At 34.7% G+C, this 25,179-nt stretch overlaps 2 protein-coding genes across 19 annotated transcripts in view; one reads left to right on the top strand and one right to left on the bottom strand.

Moving 5' to 3' along the window:
* The window catches only part of LOC129794248 (protein phosphatase 1 regulatory subunit 12A), a 39,051-nt gene extending 28,610 nt beyond the window's left edge, over positions 1–10,441 (bottom strand). For 11 of the 17 annotated variants that reach the window (XM_055835006.1, XM_055835001.1, XM_055835000.1 and 8 more), the window contains exon 1: positions 9,695–10,411. In XM_055835006.1, the coding sequence (XP_055690981.1) occupies positions 9,695–9,949 (255 nt within the window). In that variant the 5' untranslated portion in view covers positions 9,950–10,411. Of the gene's footprint in view, positions 1–9,694 lie in introns of all 17 variants that reach the window. The other 6 variants (XM_055834997.1, XM_055834995.1, XM_055834994.1 and 3 more) reach the window with 2 other exon arrangements.
* A 309-nt stretch (positions 10,442–10,750) lies between these two features.
* Positions 10,751–25,179, top strand: part of LOC129794243 (serine/threonine-protein kinase ATM) — a 32,526-nt gene continuing 18,097 nt past the window's right edge. For both annotated transcript variants that reach the window (XR_008751009.1, XM_055834945.1), the window contains exons 1-13: positions 10,751–11,111; positions 11,166–11,259; positions 11,325–11,489; positions 11,549–11,871; positions 11,935–14,134; positions 15,814–15,937; positions 20,091–20,508; positions 21,212–21,910; positions 21,981–22,202; positions 22,266–22,840; positions 22,951–23,152; positions 23,223–23,395; positions 24,119–24,722. Coding sequence is in view for 1 of the 2 variants with exons in the window: in XM_055834945.1 (XP_055690920.1) it covers positions 10,911–11,111; positions 11,166–11,259; positions 11,325–11,489; positions 11,549–11,871; positions 11,935–14,134; positions 15,814–15,937; positions 20,091–20,508; positions 21,212–21,910; positions 21,981–22,202; positions 22,266–22,840; positions 22,951–23,152; positions 23,223–23,395; positions 24,119–24,722 (6,000 nt within the window). In the remaining variant the exon portion in view is untranslated. The remainder of the gene's footprint in view (positions 11,112–11,165; positions 11,260–11,324; positions 11,490–11,548; positions 11,872–11,934; positions 14,135–15,813; positions 15,938–20,090; positions 20,509–21,211; positions 21,911–21,980; positions 22,203–22,265; positions 22,841–22,950; positions 23,153–23,222; positions 23,396–24,118; positions 24,723–25,179) is intronic.

A 25,179-nucleotide genomic window follows, 5' to 3' on the forward strand; every position in this document is an offset into this window, starting at 1 on the left:
AATTAATGTTTCAAGAAAGGATATTTGGGTGTTTAAAAATTCCTTTTAGATTTCTTGGCAATTTAGATATTTCTTAAGAGGTCAAAAATATTCTTTCTAAAAATTTAACCTCTTATTCCTTCTAATGAAGAAAGAGAAAATTTTTTGAGCTCATAGTGAAACAGAGAATTTAGAAAGAATCTAAAAAATGTCATTCATAAAATTTTGTTGAAAATCGTTGAAAGCACAAAAATAAACAATTTTTCATTCACCTCACATATTTTTGGCTAAACGTTTTGACAAATTTCTCAATTTAACCATATTAAAATACTTTGTGGTCTCTCCTTCCTTTCAATTCACCCATTGAATATTCTCACACACCACGGATGTATTTCAGTGAGACAGACAATTCTCACACCATACCATACAGCAAAATATGCTTTTGCTTACACATTGATGTTACTATTGCCATTATTGAGTGGGTGGGTGGATTCCGCAAAAGTTATTTCGGAAATATTGTTGTATAATAGCACTATCATCGACTGTGGTCATGTGTTTCTTCTTCTCCATCCTCCCTCATTTTATACGTGCGATATTTTGCTCTTTCCTTCATTGCAATGATTGTAAATCAAAGTTCTTTCACAAAACTCCTTTTTATCGCGACTCAAATGATGTTAATCAAGAATTTCCACCTTGCAACAATGTTGAGGGGTAATTATCACGCATCATACTCTCACATAAATGTACAGTAACATACAACATAAATAAGAGATCAATAAAAAGGTCAATATGTAAAGCAAAGCCCCCCTGTAAATCACATTAAAAAAAAATCATAAACATCAAATGAGAACATAATATGAAAGAATAACACTGTAATGCTAAAGTGAACAATTCGATTTGGTAATTAAATTAATGGTCTTTGGGTCATAATTATTTCTCAATTTTTCACTTCATTGCTAAAGCATCAGAATTTTCATCTCTCTGCACATGTTATATACACAAGAATGAACAAAAAAAGAGACGAGAGAGTGATATTGTTATATGTAGAATGTTAAAACATACTTTTATTACTCTCTGACGCAATATCTGCATACATATATCGCGTCTTGAATGACAATTTTCTCGTCAGGGCAAATGATTAATGGTAATGGATACTTCATGTCGCTGATCTTTTCATTTTCATCATCTCTGCTGTGTGCATTTCACATCTTATTCTATTTCATTTTACTAAAAACAACAAGTTTATATTAGAACAATATAATGTACATAACATACATATTTAATTCTAAAATCCACCCCCTCTTCAATGTGATATTCCATTTCAATTGTTTCCCATTAATAATTATTATGTATAGGTCTGAAAAGTACTAAATCTAAGCATAAAGTTAAAGAGTATTAAATTAAAGGAAATAAAAATTATTCGGTTAAGTCTCTGGTAGAATTTTCCATTTTCTTTTTGGTCTTGTACAAAATTACATTTATCTCAATTATTTCCACGAATGAAGGGTTTCTTCATACAGAAACGTATAAGCTCCTTTCTACAATGACATTCAGAACCCTTTAAATGATTTTTTTTATGTTATGCGACCACCTTGCACTTTATCTTGACGCTTAACACTGACCTTTAAATCATCTTTTACGATGTTTACGAATATTGGAGGTGTGCAAATTTTATGTCTCCCGCATACCTTAAATATTTACACGGTGGTGGTGTTAAAATGTAATTTCAACGGACATTACACTGAGTTGTCGGAATCAAAGATTTTTTCTTATAAAAAATTTTAATGTTAAGTAAAAGAAAAACTTCTTTTTTAACACATTTTATTCGAGAATTTTTTTTTTGAATTTCACTCAATCTTCCCCTAAATGCCCTTGAATGCAAAATATTCTAAAATAATCTCAACTCTGTTTTTAACACGATTGAAAGTCAATCTGTTGAATTACACAGCAAAATCAATAAAATATCGTGTCACTCTGTAGCTTTGAATTTTTCTGTGATTCGCTACCAATTCCATTGAAAAAAAGCATCGCGCGTAAAGTCATCAAAATACGCTAGAATTTACTTTTTTTTTCGGTGTTGTGTATGGTGAATTTACACATAAAACATGAATGGGTGCCATTTATGGAATGAATTAGTGTGATAGGCCAAGTGGAAAGGGAAGAAGAAAGAAAAAAAACTTCAACATTATAAAATGAAAATGTTAATAAAAACCGCAATGTTTGCGGTTAGTAAGACGTTCTAATTCTCATTTTTAACATTGAGACACAACGATGAGCGCGCAAAGTCTGTGTGATGATTAGTATGACGTTGAAGTGAGATGAAAGATGGATAAATAAAAACACACAATTGGCCAGTAGAGATGAAAGACTTACGCGGAATGGAGATCTTCTTGAAACTGTATACATTTACACATATACATACTTTTTTTTCGCGAATGATGAAGGTGAAAAAGTTAAATTCATTAATTAAAGCTAAATTAATTTTTATTCACTCTCCTCAACTCTATGGGCAATGAAAGAGTCATAAATTTCATCGTGAATTGAGAATAATAAGTCAATGAGCAATTTTTACTTCATCTCCTCACATTCTTTGTCATATATATTACTATGTACCACCATCATGTTTGAGAGATTGTGGGATCTCTTTTTCTTTTCTTTCAGCTACTGTCTCCATCGCGAGGTATTTGATCCAATAAATTGCATACCGTATCCCTGTGCATTTCTGCAAACTTTCTTTGTCAGGAATCTCCACATTGTCAGTGGAAAATGTGACTTGCATTCTGCTATGGTGTGAAATTAATTTTTGAACTAAAAGTTGTTCCAAAAGTCTTTGAAATCTCATCCGCAATAAATATTATAACACAAAAAAAACTTAAAAAAAAATTAAAAAATAAAAGAAGAAAAGAAAAATCAAAACTTTGTCCAGACCGTCATTCGAACCGGAGCCTTTTAGATGGTAGTCAAATGCTCTAATCATTAAGCCAATTGACTCACTGAATTGAATTATGTATGATTAATAAATTCAAAATTTTAGCTCTTTGACAAAATAACTTCTTTAGCTAATCTTTAACTGCAAAAGTGCAAATATAAATTCAATCTCATTTCTCCGCGGAGTTGAATGACTCAATGAGAATTATGAGATTAACATTGGCGTCCCTTCTTTCATTTCTCTATCTCTCTATTCAGGTCTCTTTTGTGATGCCCCTTTTTCTGCCCATCTCCTCAAGTGCTACTTAATTGCAATTGTACAAAAGTTATTAGATCAGCTCCATTTAATTGGTCTCTCTCTCAAGTCGTTTACACTGTTTTTGTTATTGCTGGAGAGTTCCATATATTAGAAAATGTCTGTCTGTACGCTCTTGTTTTGCACACTATAAATATACAAACAGCATTATATGTATGTACATTTATAGATGCTCTCTCTCTACGCTTATTTTGTCTTCTTCTTCATCTCTTATTTTATTTATTTTTTTTATTTATAAAGACACTATACTATAAAAGTTAATTTCAATCGTAGCTCAAAAGTGCAAGACAAGTCACAAATAATAATAACAATAATCGTTGTAATGAAGGAGAGCACCAAGCCAGGAGTGAAGATCTATTTACTTGGAGATGATGAGAATTTATATTGTAGACAGAGGTAGTTTTATTTTTTATTAATTTTTTATTCCATCTCTCATGTATACATCATCATCTCTTTGACATTGTGCGTGCACGGTTATACTTCATTTTTTTCTCCTTCTTCGTCTTCTATAAATTAAATAATTAACACATTTACACACTCTGTGTAAACTTCTTATTATTTATTGATGAGATATTGTGAAATTTCATTTTTAATACCAATAATGAGCCTTATTCAGCGACCAAGAAACCCTTGAAATTCGCTTGAAATCTTGAAATTTCAGTACAAAATTTAAAGATTTCAAGGGTTTCTTGGTCGCTGAATTAGGTCTAATGTTCACGATAATTCGCAAATTCTTTTTTTTTACAATTTATCGATTTCTCAATTAACATTTTGCCAATTTGTTTCATCATGATGATGTTTTTTTTTATGATTTTACATTGTGATTTATTTAGTCAATTAGGTATATATTATGGAACTTAATTAAAGAAAATATCTTTCATTAAACATCACAAAAAGTTGCATGAGAGTGAAAACTTTGAGAATTGCTTTATATACAATGTAATGGTCATTATTTTATTTTATTACATACTATCATTGTAATTATAATCTCATGAGTATTTAATCTGAAAATTTAAACCATGTCTTGATTTGCTCTTAATTATTCTTCATAATCTTCAGCTTTTCTTGTTGATTTTCCAACTTTTCCTTTTACAAAACTTACAGTCTTTTCAAAAGCAAAAGATTTATATCTAAATCAACACTAACTTTCGTTCCATACATTGCATTTTCGCAACAATTTAACAAGATTATAAAAATTTATCTACGTAATGGGGGTGATGAGTGAAGAAATTACAAATTCGCAATAATATTTCTCTTTAGAGACTTTGTTGAATAAAGAAAAGGCGAAGAAAAGAAATCTAACAATGTTTTTATTTATCAACAATATTTCATAATTTTTTCTGCACCATAAAATACAACAAAACTAAAAATAAATTTCATTTTGTCTCCGGAACATTGTTTTACTTTTTGTTAAAGAAGAAAATTATCAAAATATTTCACACCTTTCATTGGTATTTTATTTATTTATTTATTTTTTGCATAAATCAGTTTGAGAAGAAAAAAATATTTTCTCATATCCCAAAAGTATCATAAGTCGGTGGCTTTATGCTAAAAGAAAAAATGCGTAAGAAACAATTCCATTGTTTTACTTGGTGATGACTACACCTTTTACTTACATTGTGTTAACATCGCTATTTTCATCTTTTCAATGGCAAATTATATATATACAATGTAGGTATGTACCAACATGAAAAACTAGACATTTTTTTACATGGTGCAATTCTTATGTAATAAATAAATGTACCTCTGGGTAATTTTTCTTTTTTCTTTTAGTTGGTATATCAAATATCTTCATAATCCATATAGTGAATGAGAAAAAAAAGTGAGTGAGAAAGAAAAACAAATATATTTTCTCATAAATTCATCATAATACGAGAAAAATCCATTTTAAACTCACAGAGAATTCAATGTTGGTTTTATGATAAGGCACAATCTTTATGTGAAGGAATGTCTCAAAGTCAATTCTTTTTTTTTGTGTTAGCGTTGAGAGTTAGATCTCCTAATCTTCTGCCTACTAATCAAAATTCTCATGATTCCTAAAATTGAGTAATTTGTATGAAGAGAATAATTAGTACTTAAAAATAAATTCTAAAATTTGAAATCAATTCAAATTAACTAAAGAAATTAAGAAGCTTTCAAAATTTTTTAATATTTATTTTTATTAGAGAATACAAAAAATCCTTAAACTTCCAAAAGAAACCCATTAGAATGCTAAAAAGTTTATAAGAAAATGAAATCTAATCAAAAACAGTCATTAAAAGGAAAATCTTTGTAAACAAATCGTTGTTGATTTATGAAAATTAATCCGCGAACAAATTGATAAGCATTAAAAATAAAATTTAATTTTAGAAATACAAAAAAAAAGTTTTTTCTTCAGCTCATCAAGTTTCTCAACATTGAATGTGTTATCGCTGGAAAACTAGGCTAACAATCGCATCAGTGTACACAACATGAAAAGATTCCGATTATTATGTTTATATGTATGTATTTTTCAAAGGCATGGAGAATGAAGAAAATTTCCTCAAAAGGTCAAAAGCCTCATCACAGTGCGAGATTGTTATTTATACGCAACTTTGACATCATCGCTGATACACATTTTAAGAGTAACTATATATGTACGTACATTTATATATTTTATTACAAAAAGATCATCCCGCGAGAGACGAATCAGATAAATAAATCTAAGATCTCAATAAGACAAACATCATAGAGAGAGAGCATAATATACTATAAGAATCCCACTCTGTCAGCAACATCACAAAAAGGGAATAAACAAGAAAATGAGCAAAAAAAAAAGACAAACTACAGTAGCATTAATTACAGAAACGAAATGAAGAGAAAAAAAGAAACACAAAGTGGAGTCTTAAATGTGTGTAAATTAATATTATTTTTAGTTAGTGGTGTATAAATTAACAGAGCGGAAATTAATAAAATTAATAGAGAAACTGTATCAGAATTGATGGTGGCTGATGTGGTTTAGCTATATTCTATACAAACTAGTATATATGATGCGGAGACACCACAAAATACGACAAACTAGAATACAAGTTAACTTTTAGTCTAGCACATGTTTTATTATAAAATCTCTTTATTTACTTATTTGGCTTTTGAAATTGACCAATATGTAGAGAGACGGAAATAAAATAAACTCTCCAAGAAACATATCTCTCTATTATAGCTATTGAGTGATTGTCTCACTCTCTTTTCCACATATGTATGTTGTACATATTAAACAAAAGCCCAGAGGGTTCAAAAAGTCCAGCATTTTGTACAACAACATATGTATAAGTATGTAGAATAAATGGACTAATCTATAACACCTCTAACTAGTAATATTATTGCATCAATATATTATGTGAACCACGTAAGAATCCAACTGGAGAATTGTGTAAGAGGAAATTAGTTGAAATTTTCACACAAGAATTGAGTTTTGTGGTACATTCTCAACAATCTCTTGTAAACATTGACCGCAACAGGTGAATTTCCCTAAAGTTTTCTTTCTTTTGAAAACTTTAAGAACAAACACTTTGTAGACCATATTCAAAATTAGAAGAGTAGTAACCAATAAGGAATTTTAGTGCCTAAAGAACCTTGAACTTTAGGCATGTCAGAAAATTGTTTTCAATGTAGGTTAATATAAAATTATTCAGTTCAAGTCCAGCTTAAGTTTCTTAAAACAAGTTAAATTTTTTAGGCTTATGGAAGACTTAGACCTAGAATGAAATAATAACTTGTGCTAAACTTAATAAACTTAGCTTGATTTTTTAAAATTAAACATTATAGTTTAGGCTTAAAAAACTTTGCCTACCTTAAAATAGGCATAGCTTAAGTGTTATTAAGTGTGTCTTATCAAGCTAAGTTTATTAGGTTTAGCCCAAGATTTTTCTTCATTCTAAGCCTAAGTCTTTCATTATCAGACTTTAGTTTTTTAAGCTACGTTTAAGGTCCGAATTTAGTCTGACATAATCTTAAAGCTGTAAAAGCTTAATCTTAAAAACTAAAATCTTTTTTTTTTCAAGAAACTAACTAAGCCTAACTTGTTTGTGAATTTAACCCAGAGTGTAGTTAATTAGAACCTACAATTTCTTCGATTTCTTTATTTGAATGCATTTTATTCTCAAAAATCATCTGTCATTGAACACCTTAAAAGAAAATGAAAATTAATCAATAAATTTCACTCAACTCCTCAAGCTTAATCCATTGAAAAACGTGAGAGTTTTACACTCTATAGTGTGCAGTAAACGTGCAGGACGTTTAAAGGTGAGTATTTCAGGGCGCGTGAAAAATTGAGGTGGTCAGGTTGTGAACATTCGACAAGCACTTGAACTGTTTTCTCGTCACATGTTCCCCAACATTAAAATGTAGTCGATATAATTTTGAAAATATGACAACACACAGCGCTACATATTAATGCAAATAATGTTTACGATACAATTGCCATGCACCTGTGTAATATGTCTCTCGTGAGACACAAAAGTTGTGTAAATAAATTTTATTTCGAATATATTACCTTTAGTTTTTTTTTGTATGAAGACAAACACCTTAAGACGCATCAAGATATTAAGCTTTTATTATTATTTTTGAAGGTAGAGGAATGGAAATTTCGTTGCATAGTGTATATGATAGAATTGAGTAAAAATATTCTAATAGTGTGAAAATTCATACATCATTGAGAATTTATTTTCCGGACAGTCTCAAAGTCAATGAGGCACATGGATAAAATTCCTCTGACCCGTCACACTTTAATAATGCTTCAAAAATAGATGAAAATAAACTAAATATAATCCACCAAGGATTTGCTATTCTAATATTAACTATTAAACTAACCCCTTTCTCTCTAATTTGAAATTTATAATTATTTCAAATTCCAAGATTTTCATTTTGTTTAAATATCAACCATGAAGCTTAAATTTGTGAATGATTCATGCGATAAAAATTGCTGCAAAAAACTTTTCTCATGATAAATCCTTTCCTTCTTTCATCATACATATGGGGAGATTGCATGGAGACAGGGAAATTTCTAGAAATTAAAGAACAAATTGTATATTAAATAAATTTTATTTTATAAAACGGAAAAATATGAAAGACAGGCACAAGAATGAAGGAAAATGAGTGTAAAATTTTCCTGTTTTTTTTTCTCACACAACATGAACTTCTTCTCATCGTCATTTATATACAAACTATATAAGCGATATGAAGGAAAAGCGCCGAATCTTATGTACTACTACATCAACTTGTGAGACCATCAATAAATTTTCCTCTAGAAAAAAAAAAAAACCTCCAAGGAAATTCAAATCGCGTCATAACGTAGCCCAAAATAGACTTTTTCTTTGCAATAATTCTGGCGCAACGTGGAGGAAGAATTCCAGAATAATTTCCTTTTTCAAATGTTCTTCGTGCTCTCTTTAAAACGTTTTGCACCAAAACTCCCCTTTTTTGCATCCGGAAAAATTGATTTTTCCACACCCTTCTTGCATTTTCCGTACTACAGCAAAATGTAGGGGAGAGAGGACTCATAATATGGGGAAAATCGTAAAATACTCGGTGGAAGGATAAAACAGGAGGGAACGTAAATGCATAGCAATTTAATGTTGTAGAAGAGTATGGAATTTCATTGAAAAACGGCTTCTGCGCCTTTAGGTCGGTCACTGTGCAACGATGGGGGTGGGAAATGTAAACAAACTCCATCGGAGAAAAACAAAGAGTGGAAAATGCAAAAGAAGCAAATTGCTCGCCCTTTGTTGGATCAACAAAATCCAATTTTGGAGATTTGTGAAACAGAACTCTCAATTCAACTTCTTTGCCTGCCTGGGGTGGAATTTTCATCAAGCTATTTTTGTTAGTCTTGTAAGAAAATTCTGATTTGTTTTAAGAACAAAATTTCATCAAGTCTTGTTCTTACATCCAATACGATTTAACATAAAAAAAAGATCTGAAATGACGTAGAAATTATCAAAAATTAAAAAAAGACAAAAATTATCAATTTTGCAATATAAATTGTGTCGCATAGTGTATAGATATGAGGGAATAAGTATAAATTTTACATCTTCTTCAACTTGAAATTCACTGTGGGCATTTTCTTTTCTTCAAAATAAAAAGAAAATAAAATGTAAGGCTAAAATTAAAGCAATTGCGATGGCACTCGCGCGGGGACAATTTGAGGAAGAAAATTTTTCGCGCCGCATGAGTGAGCATCCCTGGGAGCTCGCGAGCTGTGACATCGCTTTCTGGAAGAGAAAAATTGTCACAGCGTCTGGGGCATTTTGGGGCTCTTTTGTGGCATCTTGCACGTTTCTTTAACGGGAGAGTGACAGCACGCGACGCAGTGGGGTCAGGGGTGGTGGTGACAAAAATAAATTGCGTGCATGAGGAGACCCCGCGCGCGTCCCGAATGGCGATCGCGCGGAGAAAGTGCTCACAGCTCTCCCAAATGAGCAGAGGGAACAACGGAGGGGAGGAGAGAGATCTTACTTGATGTAGAGCCGTCAATCCGTCCACGTTACACGTGTTAATGTCGGCATTCTCCTGCTCCAGGAGACGCAGCACCTCATCCTTATCACCAGCCATACAGGCGGCTAGGAAGACGCATCCGGCGCTGAATTTAACTTTGCGCGCGTGGGCGTTTTTGGGCACCACCGTAGCCTGGTTGGTGTCCGATTCCTCCCAACGCTTTAGCTGTTCGGCCCGCTTGAAGAGGGCCGAATTGTTCCGGGCGTCCAGAGCCATCTCTTACGTCTTGCCAACACGCACACACTCACGCGGGGGCACTTGTCACACAGTCCGCCCGGAGGGCAGCTCCACCACACTACCGCAACAAGAAGAAAAATAACCCACGTCACGGGCTTCGAGGCACTCTTGGGGCCCACAATCGGGGGGCGCCACAGCCAATGCAAGTAAATCCCTGCTGGTGTCGTGTGTGGGGAAAAAGAGGCAACAAAACCAAGAGCCTGCCTTTCTACGAGTTACACAACATTTTTCCACATCACTTTTCACCACTTTCCCACACGCCCCGCGCACACTGTGCACCACAGGCCTAAAGGGGGGTACTTGTACAAGGATTTGATGGAATTTGGGGTGCGCTCTCGCCACTATTTTACACACACGAATCACTTTTTTTGGTCAAAAAATCTTGGTGAGAACTGTCGAAAAACTTGCGATGGAACTAAGACGATCGCAGCGACACCATCCCCAGTGCGGGTTACCTCGACAGGTTCTACCGAATGCCGATTTTCTCGGCACACAAATAAGATTAAATTCTTTCCAATTTTTCATAGACTTTGAAAAGTTACTTTTCTCAATATTTTATCTTATTCAAAACTCCGTATTGTTGTAATCAACGTAAGAATTAATTCTCAAGATATTTTTCTTGCGCTCTGATATTAATTTTCTTTCATATTTTGGAATGAAAGGAATAAAATCATTAATTTCTTTCAAGTGAAAAATTCCGACATGATCAATGTGGAAAATGCCGAAATATAGAGAATTTCGTAAGACAAATCAAAGTAGACTGGAAGTTCATCGATTGTTTTCCAAAGACGGCCATAAGTAGAAGTGAGGTTATCTTGGCGCTTGAAATAATCTTGGTTCACTTCTAGCAAAGAATTTTCTGTGATTTACCCATTAATACTGCCTAAATAGGATTGGAAATAGTAAAAGAAGAGCAGTGGGAGTATTTTCCATCCGAGAGATGGCAAATAACTTGGAATATGAGCTAATAAGGCATTCTGAAAGTGCAGCTGCAAACACTCTGGGTGTCCGGAGGGAGGGAATTGAGAAATTGAGTGCACTCCTGGATTCCGCTGAGGCTAAGGATGTTGTTGCTCGCAAAACTTCAATTGATTTTGATACAAAGCACCTCTTTGATCATGTCCTGCAGGGATTTGGAAAGGTATGTGGATGATTTCCACTTGTATTTCCTTTCAATGAGTTTTTTTTCTTCCAGCAAGTGGAAAAATGCACCAAAGCAGGAAAGTCCGATAAGCAGCTGGATACATTTAATATCTGCTTCAATAAGATAATGGGGATTGTCATTGAAAGTGAGTTTTTGCTTTCTTTTTAGTACATTGACTGTGTTTAAAATTTTATTTGTATATCCTTGCAGATCCTTTCCTCATCGATAGCATCTACATTGTGGAGAGATTCATCGGTGTCTTCGAAAATGAGAACTTCCTGAAATTCTGTGGGGCTGAATTTATTAGTATTCTCGTGCAATACTTGAAGAAAAATGATCTGACGCTGTGTAAGGTGAAATTGGCTCAGTGGAAAGGTGAGAAACTTTTATTTTCCATGCTCTGTCTTTGCATTAAATCCTATATTCTTCTCCAGATCTCCTGACAATCCTTGTGGATTTATATTTTGAGGATCGAACAATCTCGAAAGTTGGCATCCTCACGGGAATTGGAAATGTCCTCCACGGGAGCATTAAGAATAGCCAAATTCTCACACATCTCTCCTCTCTCGTGGAAAGGTTTGAGGAGATTTTCCTAACAGCAAATGAAGAGTTGACAAAGAGAGAAGTTCTCACTATTGAATATGCTGTCTGTGAAGCACTTGCCGTCCAGAATTCCTGCTTAATTGCTGAACATTCCCGCAGGATCCTACAGAGGATCATTGACAATCACCGGAAGACTCAACATGAAGAAAATCGGGTAAGTTAATCCATGTGAAAATCAAGCAAAATCCATCTAAATGAGATTTTTATCTCCCACCAGGAACTGACATTTAAATTCTTCCACTTGATCATCATCCTCAATTCTATTCCGGAAAATGTGGGAAGATCCCACGCAGTAGATGCTCTCACGTGGAACAATCTCAAACTAAAGATGTTTAATATTCTGGATACAGAACTCAAGCAACTACCAAAGCCATCGGATAAAAGGAAGAAGTTTGTAATTTGTCCATTTCTCGTGAAGTTTGGGGCTTGTCTCTTTGTGGATCTCGTGAAGACGAAATTCATTAGCAAATCCACACAAGGAACTGACGAGCAGACCAACAAGAGAGCTAAATTCAATGAGGATTTCGATAAAATCCTCGAAATGGTAACGATATCTAGTCATGAATACGATTTAGGGTGGTTTTGTGTTCTCTGCGAAGTTATCCAAAGGAATGATCTTCATATTAGTCAGGAGAACTTCCAGGGAGTCCTGAGGATTCTCCTTGACATTCAGCCATCCCTCAAAGTGGAAGTTCTTCTGGAATATTTCTGCCAGTGCTGTAAAATTGTCTTCAATACCTTGAAAAGTGTTCCAGAATGTCGCGAAAAGTTCCTCACAATTGCCCAGAGGATCCTTCAGATGCCCTCAATGGAACCCACCTGTGTAGGTGAATTGCTGACAATGATGATTACTTCGGGAATTTTTCCACTGAAGCAACGAATGGAGATTGCAAAGAACTTCCTGGGGCAGCAAGAGATGAGAATTCTCATTGCTGCTCTCAATGATTCCAATGCGAAGGAATTGTTTCTCGATCAGAATCCTCGGGAGGAATTTGTAAAGTGGATTTGTTCCACAACGGAGATTTTTATGAAGTTCCCATCACATTTGGTGGCTCAGCTAATTCTTGTGTACGTCATGCACGCTGTCCAGGTGAATGTTACGTGGGTGGAGGAGAAGAAAAGCGGGAAGATTCGAGTTGAAAAGTACACTGAGGCTACGGAGGGTATTGAGAGGGATCTCAAGCATAAATTTCTCTATAAATTCATCCAGAGAGCACCTGAATGCCCGAAGGTTCTGCCACAAAAGGAGCAAATTAGTCTCATTCACTTGCGCCAAATTACAAATCACCTGTTGATTCTTCCGGAAGACATTTCTAAGGATCTAGCTGCGATGTACTTTATAAAACGCGCCGAAGTACTTGTCCTCTTCCACAGCAGCCTGAAGAAGCTCTCTCTGCATGGGATTGGGGACTTTTTGGACACTCTTGAATGTGATGTTGTTCGAAATGTAAAGGAAGTGGAGAAGTGTCTGACACAGAAGAAGCATCAACTCTCCCGGATTCACATACCAAATGTCTGCGAGATACTCAGAAATTTCTTCAGGGAGGACATTCACGGTCTGGCGAGGAATTGTGAAATTTCCGGGATGATTAAGTGGATCTATGAGCATTTCCAGATCTTCTGTCGACACGTAAAGGGACAAAATGAAGATACCTACCGCATTTACATTGCAAATTGTCTTCAATGCCTCATCTACATGCACAAATTCCACGCAGATGCTGCTGAAAGTACCTTCGGGAGGATGTGTGATGAGTTCCTGGACAAGGAGACAAAGACATGCATTCCCATTTACTTTGATGTAATCAAAACCATCGTGCAGTGTCCCTACAATGAATCCCTCGGAGAATGGGCGTGCACAGAGATTGCAGATCTTACCGGTAGATTCAATAAGAGTCAGGACATCATTGAGGAACTTCTGGATGTCTATGAGGATGCAGCTGTTTACTTCCTCAATGGAAACACTGAATACCTCAATAGGATGTTGGAGATTATAACACGTCTCACGGGATTCTCCCTGCGCAATATTTATCGCAATGAAACAGCCACGAAACTCATCAGGCTCATCATGCATTATTTCCGGAATGGGATTGCCGATGATCAGGATACATTTGAGACCTTTATTGAGGTTCTAAAGAAATTCCTCGTCTTTCCCACCTTCACCATTCAACTGACGGTTGTGCAGGCATTTGTGGAGATTTTTGCAAGTGGAAAGGATGTCGTGGACTTTTCACATTTCCCCCGAGAGGATTTAGCGGAGATTTTCCGTGAATCAGCAGATGGGGATAGAGACACTGCCCAGAGTCGTCTCTCACTGCTGGTGCAGCTCTTTCAGGGTATCTTTGTGAGCTGTATGCCGGCTCGAAGATTTGTCTTCTTTGAATTTGCTCAATTTCTTCAAAGACAAAATATCGATGAAGGTGAGTATTTGTTTTATTTTTTGATTCTTGATCAATTTTTTATTCTATTCTACGGAACAGAACTTTGCATTGAAGTTTTGTTGTTTAAGTTCAGGTAATATTTTTTAGATGTGTGGGAGGGATCGGTTAACGTTCTTCAAACAATTTTGCATAGTTTTCGAAGGTTTTATTCTCTTTTTTTTTCTTATTTAGTGATGGGCTATTTTTCATAAATTTTCTCTTCTACTAATTTTTAGTTTTTTTTCTTTTACTTACAAATCTTTTATTGGCATTATTTTCTTTAACCTTGCTTAACATCCTGGGCTTCTTGGGCAAAGAAATGTCATGCAAAAAAATTCTTAAGCTCAAACAAACACAAAACAAAATAATTCCTCTCAAAATTTCGTTCTTGCTACGCCTCTGACCCATATAACGCGAATGGGTTAACTAGTAATATGTTAAAATTAATTAAAAAGAATGTCTTGTACGCTGTACAGGTACAGTATCGACCCTATATAACGAATAATGTATCCGATTATTCATTATATAAGGTCTGTAGGGGAGACCGGGGTAAAAAAAGTCAATTTGCATAAATCCTTATCTGCAGGATTCCCCAAAGGCAAGAGAATTTCCTCGATAGGTCATTCTTATAAGAAATTTCCTGGCCTACAACTTTCTTTCAGACGTTTCAGACCACTTTTCTCTATCTCCACGGGAAATAAGAGTTTTCAAACTTTCCCTGAACCCTTCCGCTTCAGACTTTTTTTTTAAACTCGTCGTGTAAATATAGTCACCAGTGTGGGGTAAATAAAGTCGGTCGAATTTTCCGACATTTCCAATGATTTTCCACCTGAGAGATTGATAGTAGTTGATAGCTAAACTTCTCACCTTTTGATTCACGACAAGGAATTTCACTTTTATACGCACTAAAACAGAGAATTTTGCAATTTTCTCAATTACGCCATTTTGGAACAAATGGATAGAAAATATGTCGAAAATTTCGAACTCCCATATGATTTACATGGGTTGACACGATCTACCCCAAGGGGTGTGTTTTGATTCAAATAATTGTACAGAAAAATCATTAAAAGTTAGTGAAAAATACACCTTGGCAACGTTTTCTGAAGTAACCCAGCTAGTGAGAAAAATTATCAGATTGGAAAATCGCTGAAGGAAGGTTTTTCCCAATACGCAAAAGTTTGGGAAATGAGCCAAAAATTTATTTTCTTTTTTAACTCTCAAGGTACTGAACGCATAACCTCCAAGTTACTGTCAAAAATTGTAGGTTTATAGGGCTTTCCACCCTAATTTTTTCCGATTTATAACTTGGGAGAAATTGGCATTTGAAAATTCCAAAATGACTTTTTTTTACCCCGGTCTCCCCTACTGTATCTACACTACATCCTTCTCATTGGCTTTTTTTCAATTCTAGCGACGTTTTGATTATAATTAATTACATAATTCTTCTCATGCCAATCTTTAACTGATAATTATTATACAAAGATATTGTAGTTAGATGAGCTAGATGAGCTAGAAAAGAAGGAAAACTAATAAGTTTAGAGATCCGTATAAGCTGATTTATTTTATTTTTCAACAAAAATTTAAAAAAAATTTTGAATTAAGTTGAGCTGCTATTGAGTCCTCTTGCAACGTAGGTAATGTACGTGATGTTGAACGTTAAAATTCTCTCTCATTCTTAGCCATCCTACGACGTCTGCACGATGCGCAATTCAACGAGCAAGCAGAAATGTTCACCAAATATGTGGAGTACTGTGCACCGGATTTGGTGGAGTTGTGGTCAAGGCATGGAAAACCATTTGACAGGTGAGTTTTACATTTTATGCTGCCCTGTCTGCACAAAGTTAGCTTTTTGAAGCGGCACTAACCGGGCATGGGAAAACTTATTTCATCTTTCCTCCCTTTTTTTTCAACGTCCGCGCACACACAAATTATTTAATATTTGTTGTTGTTGAATGTTGCAAAGAGATTTTGATGATGCTCTGCATTGTATGTTGCTATGAGCGCCTGGTGTGAATGGAGCAAAAAGGTGTATGTGACTCCACATGAGGTTGCTGGTGAGCACAAAAAAAGAGCAGTGTAGGCCAAATGTGGCGGCTCCTAATAAGACTTTTTTTTGCCTATTTTGTGTACAAAATTCACATGAGTATTTTTGAACAAAATTTGCGGTGGAAATTCACCATCGTCTGGTGACCCAGTAGAAATGTCAGAAGATTCCCTGACTTTTCGGAAGCGCTGCGATGTTATTTTGCAAAATGATGAGGAGCGTTTAAAGTGCAAAATGTGGTGCGCGGGGGCATACAGTAGTTGCGATGTATGAGAATGTTTATGACCTTCGTTGTGGCCTTACAATGGTGGCCGCCACACTGAAGGTTTTCTCATTCCCCGCTCTTCTTCTTCTTCACACACACTATGTATGAAATGTGTGTATAGACAGGCGCGATTTTTATGAGCTCCGGATGCGATATTCGAGACAGATTCCCGACTTTGTAGCGATGTCTCGATTGCTTTTCCCCCTCTCTCGCGACCACCTTGAGAACTCTCCTCCCTCCACACTACAAATACGGTTGCAACGCCAAAGTCGCTGGAGACGTCATAATTATTGATACCCAAAGATTGCTATTGCGTACGTTGCCGGATCTTATGAACGCCTAGTTGGATATTCATACAAACTTGTGACTTGTCGTAAGTAAGTCTTACGTGTCACATGAGCACCTCTCTCACTCATGCACGCGTCTTGGATTCATCCCCCAAATTTCCTGTAATACATATAATAATTCCACAAATCCCAAATAAGTGTGACGCCCTGTAATCTCTGCCATCCTGCTGATATATTCAGTCACATGCCGGCTTTAGCTGTCGGTGTGGCCACATCGTATTTTCGCCGCATTATTACAAAATTTCCTTTCCAGTTTCTCACGCGCGATACTTTCCAAAAGAGAAATGTGGCCTTTTTCCCACTCTTGGAATTTCTGTCGTCCGCTGAAAACAACATGAGACACATTCCCGGACTTTGGGGTAAAACTTTCGGCAATGCCGTCACGTGTTCACCCAACAATGCATGGTATGCGCGCTGTTGACTGACAAGAAAAGCCGCAACATGATCCAACAGTTAATTCTATGCTGTCCTGGTGGAAATTTCTGACATTTTGCCGACTACGATGCGAAAAGTCGCATGTAAAACAAAATGACTTCCCAGCAGCGTCATCATGCTTCTTTTCGTCTAATATGCGCCATGATAATGTTTTAGTAGACTATAATGTTAATTTATCTTTTATGATTGCCGTGGACATTTCAGATGATTATGTCGACTCGCCACAAACAAATGGTCATAAGAAAAATATTGTTAAAAACACAAAATGCTCTGCAAACTCACCATTTTCATGCAATGCTATGAAATTTTTCACGGAAATTTATGAAATTTTCAATTACTATTTGATGATTTTAATGTCAAGAATTTCTTTTAATTTTTAATATAATTTTTGCGTTTTGGTTAATGAATAAACGAATATAGGGTATAGCAGTGCAGTAAAGACTCCCCCAAGAAACCCTATATAAGGACATAATCATCGGATGTACTATTCTCGCGCATTTAAAATAACGAGTATGAAGAGTGCATAAGGTAATGACTGTATTTTATCAAAATCGAATGAGTAGAATGGGGAGAAATTCTTGATTGTTTTTTTTTGCGACAAATGCAGCCATTTTGATTATAATGCGTAATTTTGAATCATTTAAAACACATTAACTTTCAAAATAATAAAACAGGTAATAAAATAAAATAATAATAATTTTGAGTTTGCTAATTCTCTTTACCCCAGCAAGGTATTTTTTTTTTGTTTCTAAATGTTTTAAAATCGGTTCTTTTGGTTCTTTTTATAATTCTTTTGTAATTCTATAAAAAAAATAATATGTATGTAAGATTCAGATTGTCAAAATCTTCCAAAATCTTTATCAGAATACCAAAAATCTTTTAAATCTAAAATTGTTTGATTACTAACAGAATGTACAGAATTGACCATAATTATAAAATATATTTAATAATTTTAACACTTGTTAACTTCATTTAAACGTTATGTAGAAAAAATATAAGGGAATTTTTAAAGATTTGGAAGATAGAAAGATTCTTAATTATTGGGGTAGATTCTGTGATACAAATCTTTTCTTTTCTTTCCTTACTATTCACCAATTATAAGAATTTTGGGATTTTGGGAAAAATCTTAACGGATTTGACATTTAATTTCTTTATGGAAACAGGTTTCTGAAAGAAAATTACTTTTCCGGGCTCTTTTAAGTTCTTTTAGATTGTTCTCGGAAACAACTAATTCTTTGTTTTTCTTTTATAGAACGACAACAGAACTAACTAAAAGCATTAACTGTTAAAATCGTACAACTTTTGAGTTGTTAGAAAAGAAAAGATTTTTTTATCAAAATCTACTCCATTATTATTACCTTAAGTTTCCATAAAAACCATAAAAACAAAAGTTGTCACAAAATACAAGAACTTACAAATTGTTAACTTTCAAATCTTTGGATTCATTTATTTTTTCTTTCGCTGCTGTTAATGAAAAACAAAACTTTTTTGGTCTAAAATTCCTTCAAAAATCTCTAAAGATTTTTAAGTACAGTAGAAGTCTACATCAGATTGTTCGTTTATGTGGACTAGTACTGTATGTGGATTAAAAGATTTCTAATCCAAAAATCTTTAATCGTGGAAGATTTTTCGTAAAAAAATAAAAGAAACTTTTTCTTCAAGTAATCCCCAATATTTCATTAATTTCAAATGTTTCATGTTTTCCTTTGAAATTGTAAACCTTATGGATGAATCTTCGAAAAATGGGCGCGAAAAATTATTACACGTTGCAAGATCTTCTGGCATCCGCTTAGGATTTTCTAACAAACTGCCGATTTTGTCGGCAATGTTGCAAGCGCGTGGTGAAATCCTTTGCAACTCGACACCATCACATTGGGGCGCGCGCGAGTTTTCTATATAACTTTTCAATACGATTCATTCCATTTGAGATGTTTTTTTGCCATCATTTCTCATGTTCTTCTATGCCAAATGGTGCCAGTGAAATATTTCATGGTGGAAACACCGTCAAATATTTTTTTTTCAATGGAGGTATTTGCAATGAAATTTCTGCTGAATGTCGAAGCAACATTACATATTTCTTTTGCGCGCAAAATGAAATCTCCGCAATTTTCTCACAGAGAAGAGTGTTTTTGCTAATAAAATATGGTTGGAATGGAAGTGTAGGGTTTGGGTTTTGTTTATGAAAGCCTGATATGTTAGTATCAGATCATCGCATAAGTAATGCGGTTTTCCCGTAGCGTGTGTGAGATAGAGCAGTGTAATAAAAATGCCCGTATGATGGGAATATGGTTTAAAATGTACCCACGAATGTGTTTGGTTTTTGATCCTGGCTGTGTTCAGTTTGCGAACAACACACCTTGTCTGAGCTTGAGGTGTTGTTGATGCGCTACAACCAGGCACACGTGGATTCCTCATGTAGCATTGATGTTGCTCTCTCCTTGACCTCCTTTCGCAATGATTCAATGTCAAGGATTTTTCCATCAAGGATCTCTCTCTCATCAAGGTCTCCTCTCATATAAATATGTATATTTATTTAAGATTTTTTTTTCTTTTTAAATTGAAAGGAAAATATTTCCCGTAGTAAAATATTTGTATAGAGGAGAAATTGGCGGGAAAATGTGTGCGCGCTATGCGTAGCTTTTACCATTCGAATCGCTTTTATTGCGATTTCTCACACAACAAGTCTGCTGGTGCTCTCAAAAAGATCTGTCTTCGTGTCTTTGGGCGCCTGTTGAAAAGACGAAAAAGTGAGAAAGAACTGCAACCCAAAGATTCGCCCTCTTTATCCGTCCCAAGTAGACTTTTTCGATCATTTTTGTCTCACATCGAATCACAAAAATTGTAAATTTACTTTCTCTTCAAAAGCTTCCCAACGACGATCTTTGGATGCTCCACACGAGGGAGCTTTATGGAAAAGTATCGGCAGATCTTCCCAAAAATTCTCATTTATCATGGGCAAGAGAAGAATCTCCAGCAATTGGAGGACATACCGCGGTCACAGTTGAAGGAACTTGTCAAGAAATCCCTCCCTGATTGCATTCCATTCATCCTTTCGGGGCACAATGGGCAGTGTTGCTACCTGAAGGATTTCTTCGTGAAAAACTTTGGGAGTATTGATGATGTGATAAAACAGAATATACCGCGGATTCTTATGAAACTTTTTGAGAATTTTTGGGATTCTGAAGAATATGAAAGACTCTTTGGATGCCCTCGAAGAGAACTCGAACCATCGGAATTCTCCCTCAACTGCCAACAATTTGAAAATTGCCACAAAAAGCTCAGTGTAAGTTGTATTTTGATTATCAGTTATTCCTTATTTTATTATTTACATGATTCCTTATTTGAAAATTATTTGTTATTTAAAAAAAATACGTTATATTAAAGAATGAATTGTTTGCTCTTCATTAAGTTTCGGTCATTATAACGAACATCTTCAGTCTCTGTTTTAACCCTCCAATTGCCATAAGAGGTAGGTGATAGAGATCCAAACGGGCTCCATTTAAGCCCAATCGAGCTAATAGCTGAGCTTTTTTTTTGCAAGCAGTAAATTAATTTAAAATTTAACTGCAAACAGATTTGAGTTTTAGTTAGAAAAATCGATCAAGCGGTTTCACCAATATAATGTTGCAAAGTTTGATATGTTTTTAGCTGTGATTCTTTCAAAGAAAAGAGTAGCACAGCTTCTGTGTACCACCTAAAATTTACACTATATTAAATTAGATTGTGTCTAGATTAGTATCTAGAATGAATCAGTTTCGAAAAACCAAAAAAAAATCAAATTGAAAAGTTTTTTATTCTATTAAATGGCTAAAAGTCTTCTTAGGGTGTATTAAGAAGTAAAAAAACACTCATTTTATCTAGAAACAAATGCATTTAATTTGGAGGAAAATCGATAGGGTCAGTCACGTACCCCATGGCAATGCGCTTAAGAATTTTAGCAATAGCGTACGGAGGGTTAATGTGAAAATAAATAATTTATTTTTTAGCAAGACTTTTTGGGTACTGAAGATGATCTCTATAGTGCTCTTGAGTCCAGAGAACCCTTTGCAGTGGTAAAGATTGGGATGAGACTAAAGGAGAGTATCTACCTTGCACCAGACACAGATGAAATGCTAAATCCCATTCTGAGATTGATTTATTTCTCACGAAAACTCACAACACTGATTAAGAACGGCTCTCAGGATGGCATTACGAAGAATTTCTTCTTCTCCGAAATCTCTAGATTTCTCCTGATTCTACTTTGCAAAAAGTCCTTCCCAGTCCACATTGCTGTGGTACTTCTCAGGGAATTCCAAACATTCCTCGAGGGAAGCTTTGAGTATGTTTTGGACGGTGTGAAGGAGCAACTGGAATTTGTTGTTGATAGACTAACAAGTATTATTAGGAAAACAGAAGATGATGGTGTGAAGGCGAGAGCGCTAAGTAGCCTAACATTCCTCTTTGTCCGGAAGCAAGAATGTCTTGCGGATGCACTCAAAGTCATTAACAATATGCCGAAAGATTTGGAATTTGATGCAATTCGAAGGACGCAGAATGTTATTGTTAGTCAGAATTTTAGCAATGCATTGTTGACTGAGGAGGAGGAGGAGGATGGAGATAATGAGGGTGGACTTTTGTGTGACATTGAGCATTTTCTTGCTATTAAAAATCCCAATATTGACAGCATTCATTACCTTAAGAAGCAGGTAAGGGGTAAATTTTAATGTTTTTTAAATGATTTTTTTGAAGAATTTAAATTATTTCCGTTAATTTCAGCTCTCAAATAATCCAAAGAAATTGGCAAAAATGTATGAAAATACCAATTTTCCCCACGCCAATACAATTCTTCACAAGCTAACGGATATTTTCATCAAGCTGGCACAATGTGAGGATGATGGAGTAAGTTTGGAGGCGACAAAGTGTCTCAGTGAGATGGGATTCTTGGAATTTAGCTATGCAAATCTCTCACAAAATTCACCGGAGGATGGGAAAGAAGATGTAATGCTGCCAATAAAAAATAAATAAAAAGAAATAAATTTTTAAAAGATTTTTCCTTTGCAGATAATAAGTTACGATAGAAATTGTTTAACGGTCTATCGGAAAATCATGCAGTCTCTTCAGGACCTTCAGCAGGATTGCGATGTATTTGTCTCAAATGCAGCATCCACAATGCTCAATGCTTTTTTTAGTGATTCAATTGGACGTGGCATTGAGGGAATGCGAATGAAGAGAATCTTCATGAGTGTCCGAACGAAGCATCAAGTCCTGAACATTAATGAGACCACCGTGAAGAATCATCCACTAAATGATCTTTTCATCGTTGAACAGGGGGACAATCATGATGTGTGGATTTTGAGAGTTGTTGATAAACTCCTTGCAATATTTGGCAATTCATCCTTGAGGGAAATTGCAATGAGAAAAATATCCTTTGCTGAATTTCTCATTAAAACTCTCATTGAACTTTTACTTTCAATCCACCATCAACCGATTAATCGTGAGATTCAGCAATCCGTAAATGATTTCTTTGCAAAATATGCCGAAGCGAAAGCAACATGCCTCCCAAGTATTCATGTCAATAAGAAATCAATACAGATCATGCTTGCAATTTGTGACTGTATACGCTACTACAATGCCGTGTAAGTCCCTGCGTGTGAATTTGAATTTAATGCCATTTTTGCGCATGAATTCAGTGAATTTCCAAAAGAAAAAAAATGTTTGATTGATTTTTTTCTTTTTGGTTTTGTAGCTCTCACAAAAATGAGGAAAATTCAAGAAAATTCAGTAGAATTGATTTGGATAATTTCCCAATAGCCGATGCTGCTTGCTACAGTGAATCCTACACAAATGCCCTTGTTTATGCTGAAATGTGGATTACAAATCAATTGTACAGCTGCAAGAAGAGCTCAAAGGACATCTTGGCGTCCTCTATTAGGGAAATTATGATAAAGGTTCTTTTTTTAAAAATTAAATTTTCCCTAAAAAAGGTATTTTTTAAAAGATAAAATTAATCATTTACAGTGCTACGAAGCAATTGAGGAGAAGGATGCAGCAAAACCATTTTATGATTTGGAAGAAATGAGATTGTGGTATTTGAATAATGATTCATCAATTGGGAGAGCTTTTGTGGAGAGAGATATGGCAAATGCACTTAAATTGGAACAGCCATGCCAATTTGAGCAACTTCTGCAGAAGTAAGTTTCTTGATTTAATCTTGAAAATAAATTTGCAAATAATAAATAAATAATAAAGTAATTTGAGTACATAATTAAGTTGTAGAAGATTCCCGGAAAAGCTGGGAAATATACAAATTTTCCAATTGAAAGTCAAGTCTATAATATTTACGTGAAAATCTTTATTAAAATTTGCATCTTTCTGTTCTCCTGAAGAAGGTTCCTAGATTTTTCCACAGTCGAAAGCTCTGGTAAAAAACGTGAGTTTTTTCTGGGTGAGGAATTTCTTTCTATCAATCTAAGAATTCAGAAGTAAAAGGGCTTGAGTTCTTTATTTAATTATTATAAATAATTAAATTTTGCCAATAGAAAATTATTATAGGTTAGACTTTCAATGGAAAAATTCGTATATTTTCCAGCACTTTTCCGGCAAATGACCACACTTTTCTTGAGTCTTTGACAATGTCCTATAATAATTTAAAAGCGATATTTGGTTATTTTATGGGTACATTTCTCATGCATTCTGCATATGACTCTTTTATTAAATTAATTTTTAAAATAAATGTAAATTGCTGATTTTTAAGTAAAAACAAAAACAAATTCCTTGTCGAATTTTAGAGTTTTCTTCTTGAAAAAAAAATCTAATCTATCTCCTTATTAAATAAAAATTAACAATAAAAAAAATATAAACAGAATAAAATTATTTAAAACTCGATAGAAATAATTTACTAATTTTTCAAATAGATCCGGCCTTTATTATCTCACAAATTGCTTGTCGTCTGAGCAAAATTTCGATTGTGCCTGGAGAATGGGCGATTGGAGTATTTTGGATAGTTGTGACCACGAGCCAAGTGAAGCCATCAGAGAAAATTGTATTGATTTTGAAAGAGATCACTACAGCGCCCTAAAAAATCTCCACAAACGTGACGAGAATATAATGTGTCTCTTCACTGAGAAATGTCGAATGGATATCATTGAGTTGATGCGAAAGAAAAATCCGCAATCCACAAAAATCTTCCAGAATCACTTTGCAATGTTGCGGCAGGTGCAGCAGGTGGAGGATTTTAGTGTGGTTCACTTTAGTTCTAATCGTGCGAATGCAATGGAAAGATTGTTCGAGAAATGGCAATGGCACGATGAAATGCCTCATACATCCTTTGTGGACAAGGAGAAGATTCTAGCACAGAGATTGGCAATTTTGGGAACAGATGACACGGCTGAGATGGTCAGGCAGAAGCAAAGGACCCTCATGAACCTTGTGCGAGAAGCACGAGTGACTAATCACGATAATATCGCCATAAAGTACCTCAAGTACCTCCGAAGTCTCACTCTCGACGATGAAATGCAGGTATGTTAAAGATTTAATTTATATATTTTCTTCGTTTTGTTGACCAACATTTGCGTGTAAAATAATTAAAAGAGATCGATCTTGGCATTGGGCGGTGTGAGAGAAATTTTCCACAGTGCAATACACCTGTGAGTGCGTTGGAGAAAATTATATTTTGCATGAGAAATATTTCTTCTTGGAAAGAATATTTTATTTTTTTTTTTTTAAATCTTCAACACACGAACAAATTTTATCGAAAGTATTCGTGATGGAATATAAAGTGATTTCTTTCAAAATCATTCATCCTGCAAAATGCAACACAAAATATCTAATATGAGAAAATTGTAAAAGAGTTTTTGAGCATAGATGTGATAAATTCAGCAGACTCGCACGTTTTTTGCAAATGAAAAAAATGATCAACAAATTGATTTTATGCAAACACAACTCAATTGTTCGATGATCCATAAAATGATCATGA

Source organism: Lutzomyia longipalpis, chromosome 3 (genome assembly GCF_024334085.1).
Source record: "Lutzomyia longipalpis isolate SR_M1_2022 chromosome 3, ASM2433408v1".
NCBI classification, from domain to species: domain Eukaryota; kingdom Metazoa; phylum Arthropoda; class Insecta; order Diptera; family Psychodidae; genus Lutzomyia; species Lutzomyia longipalpis.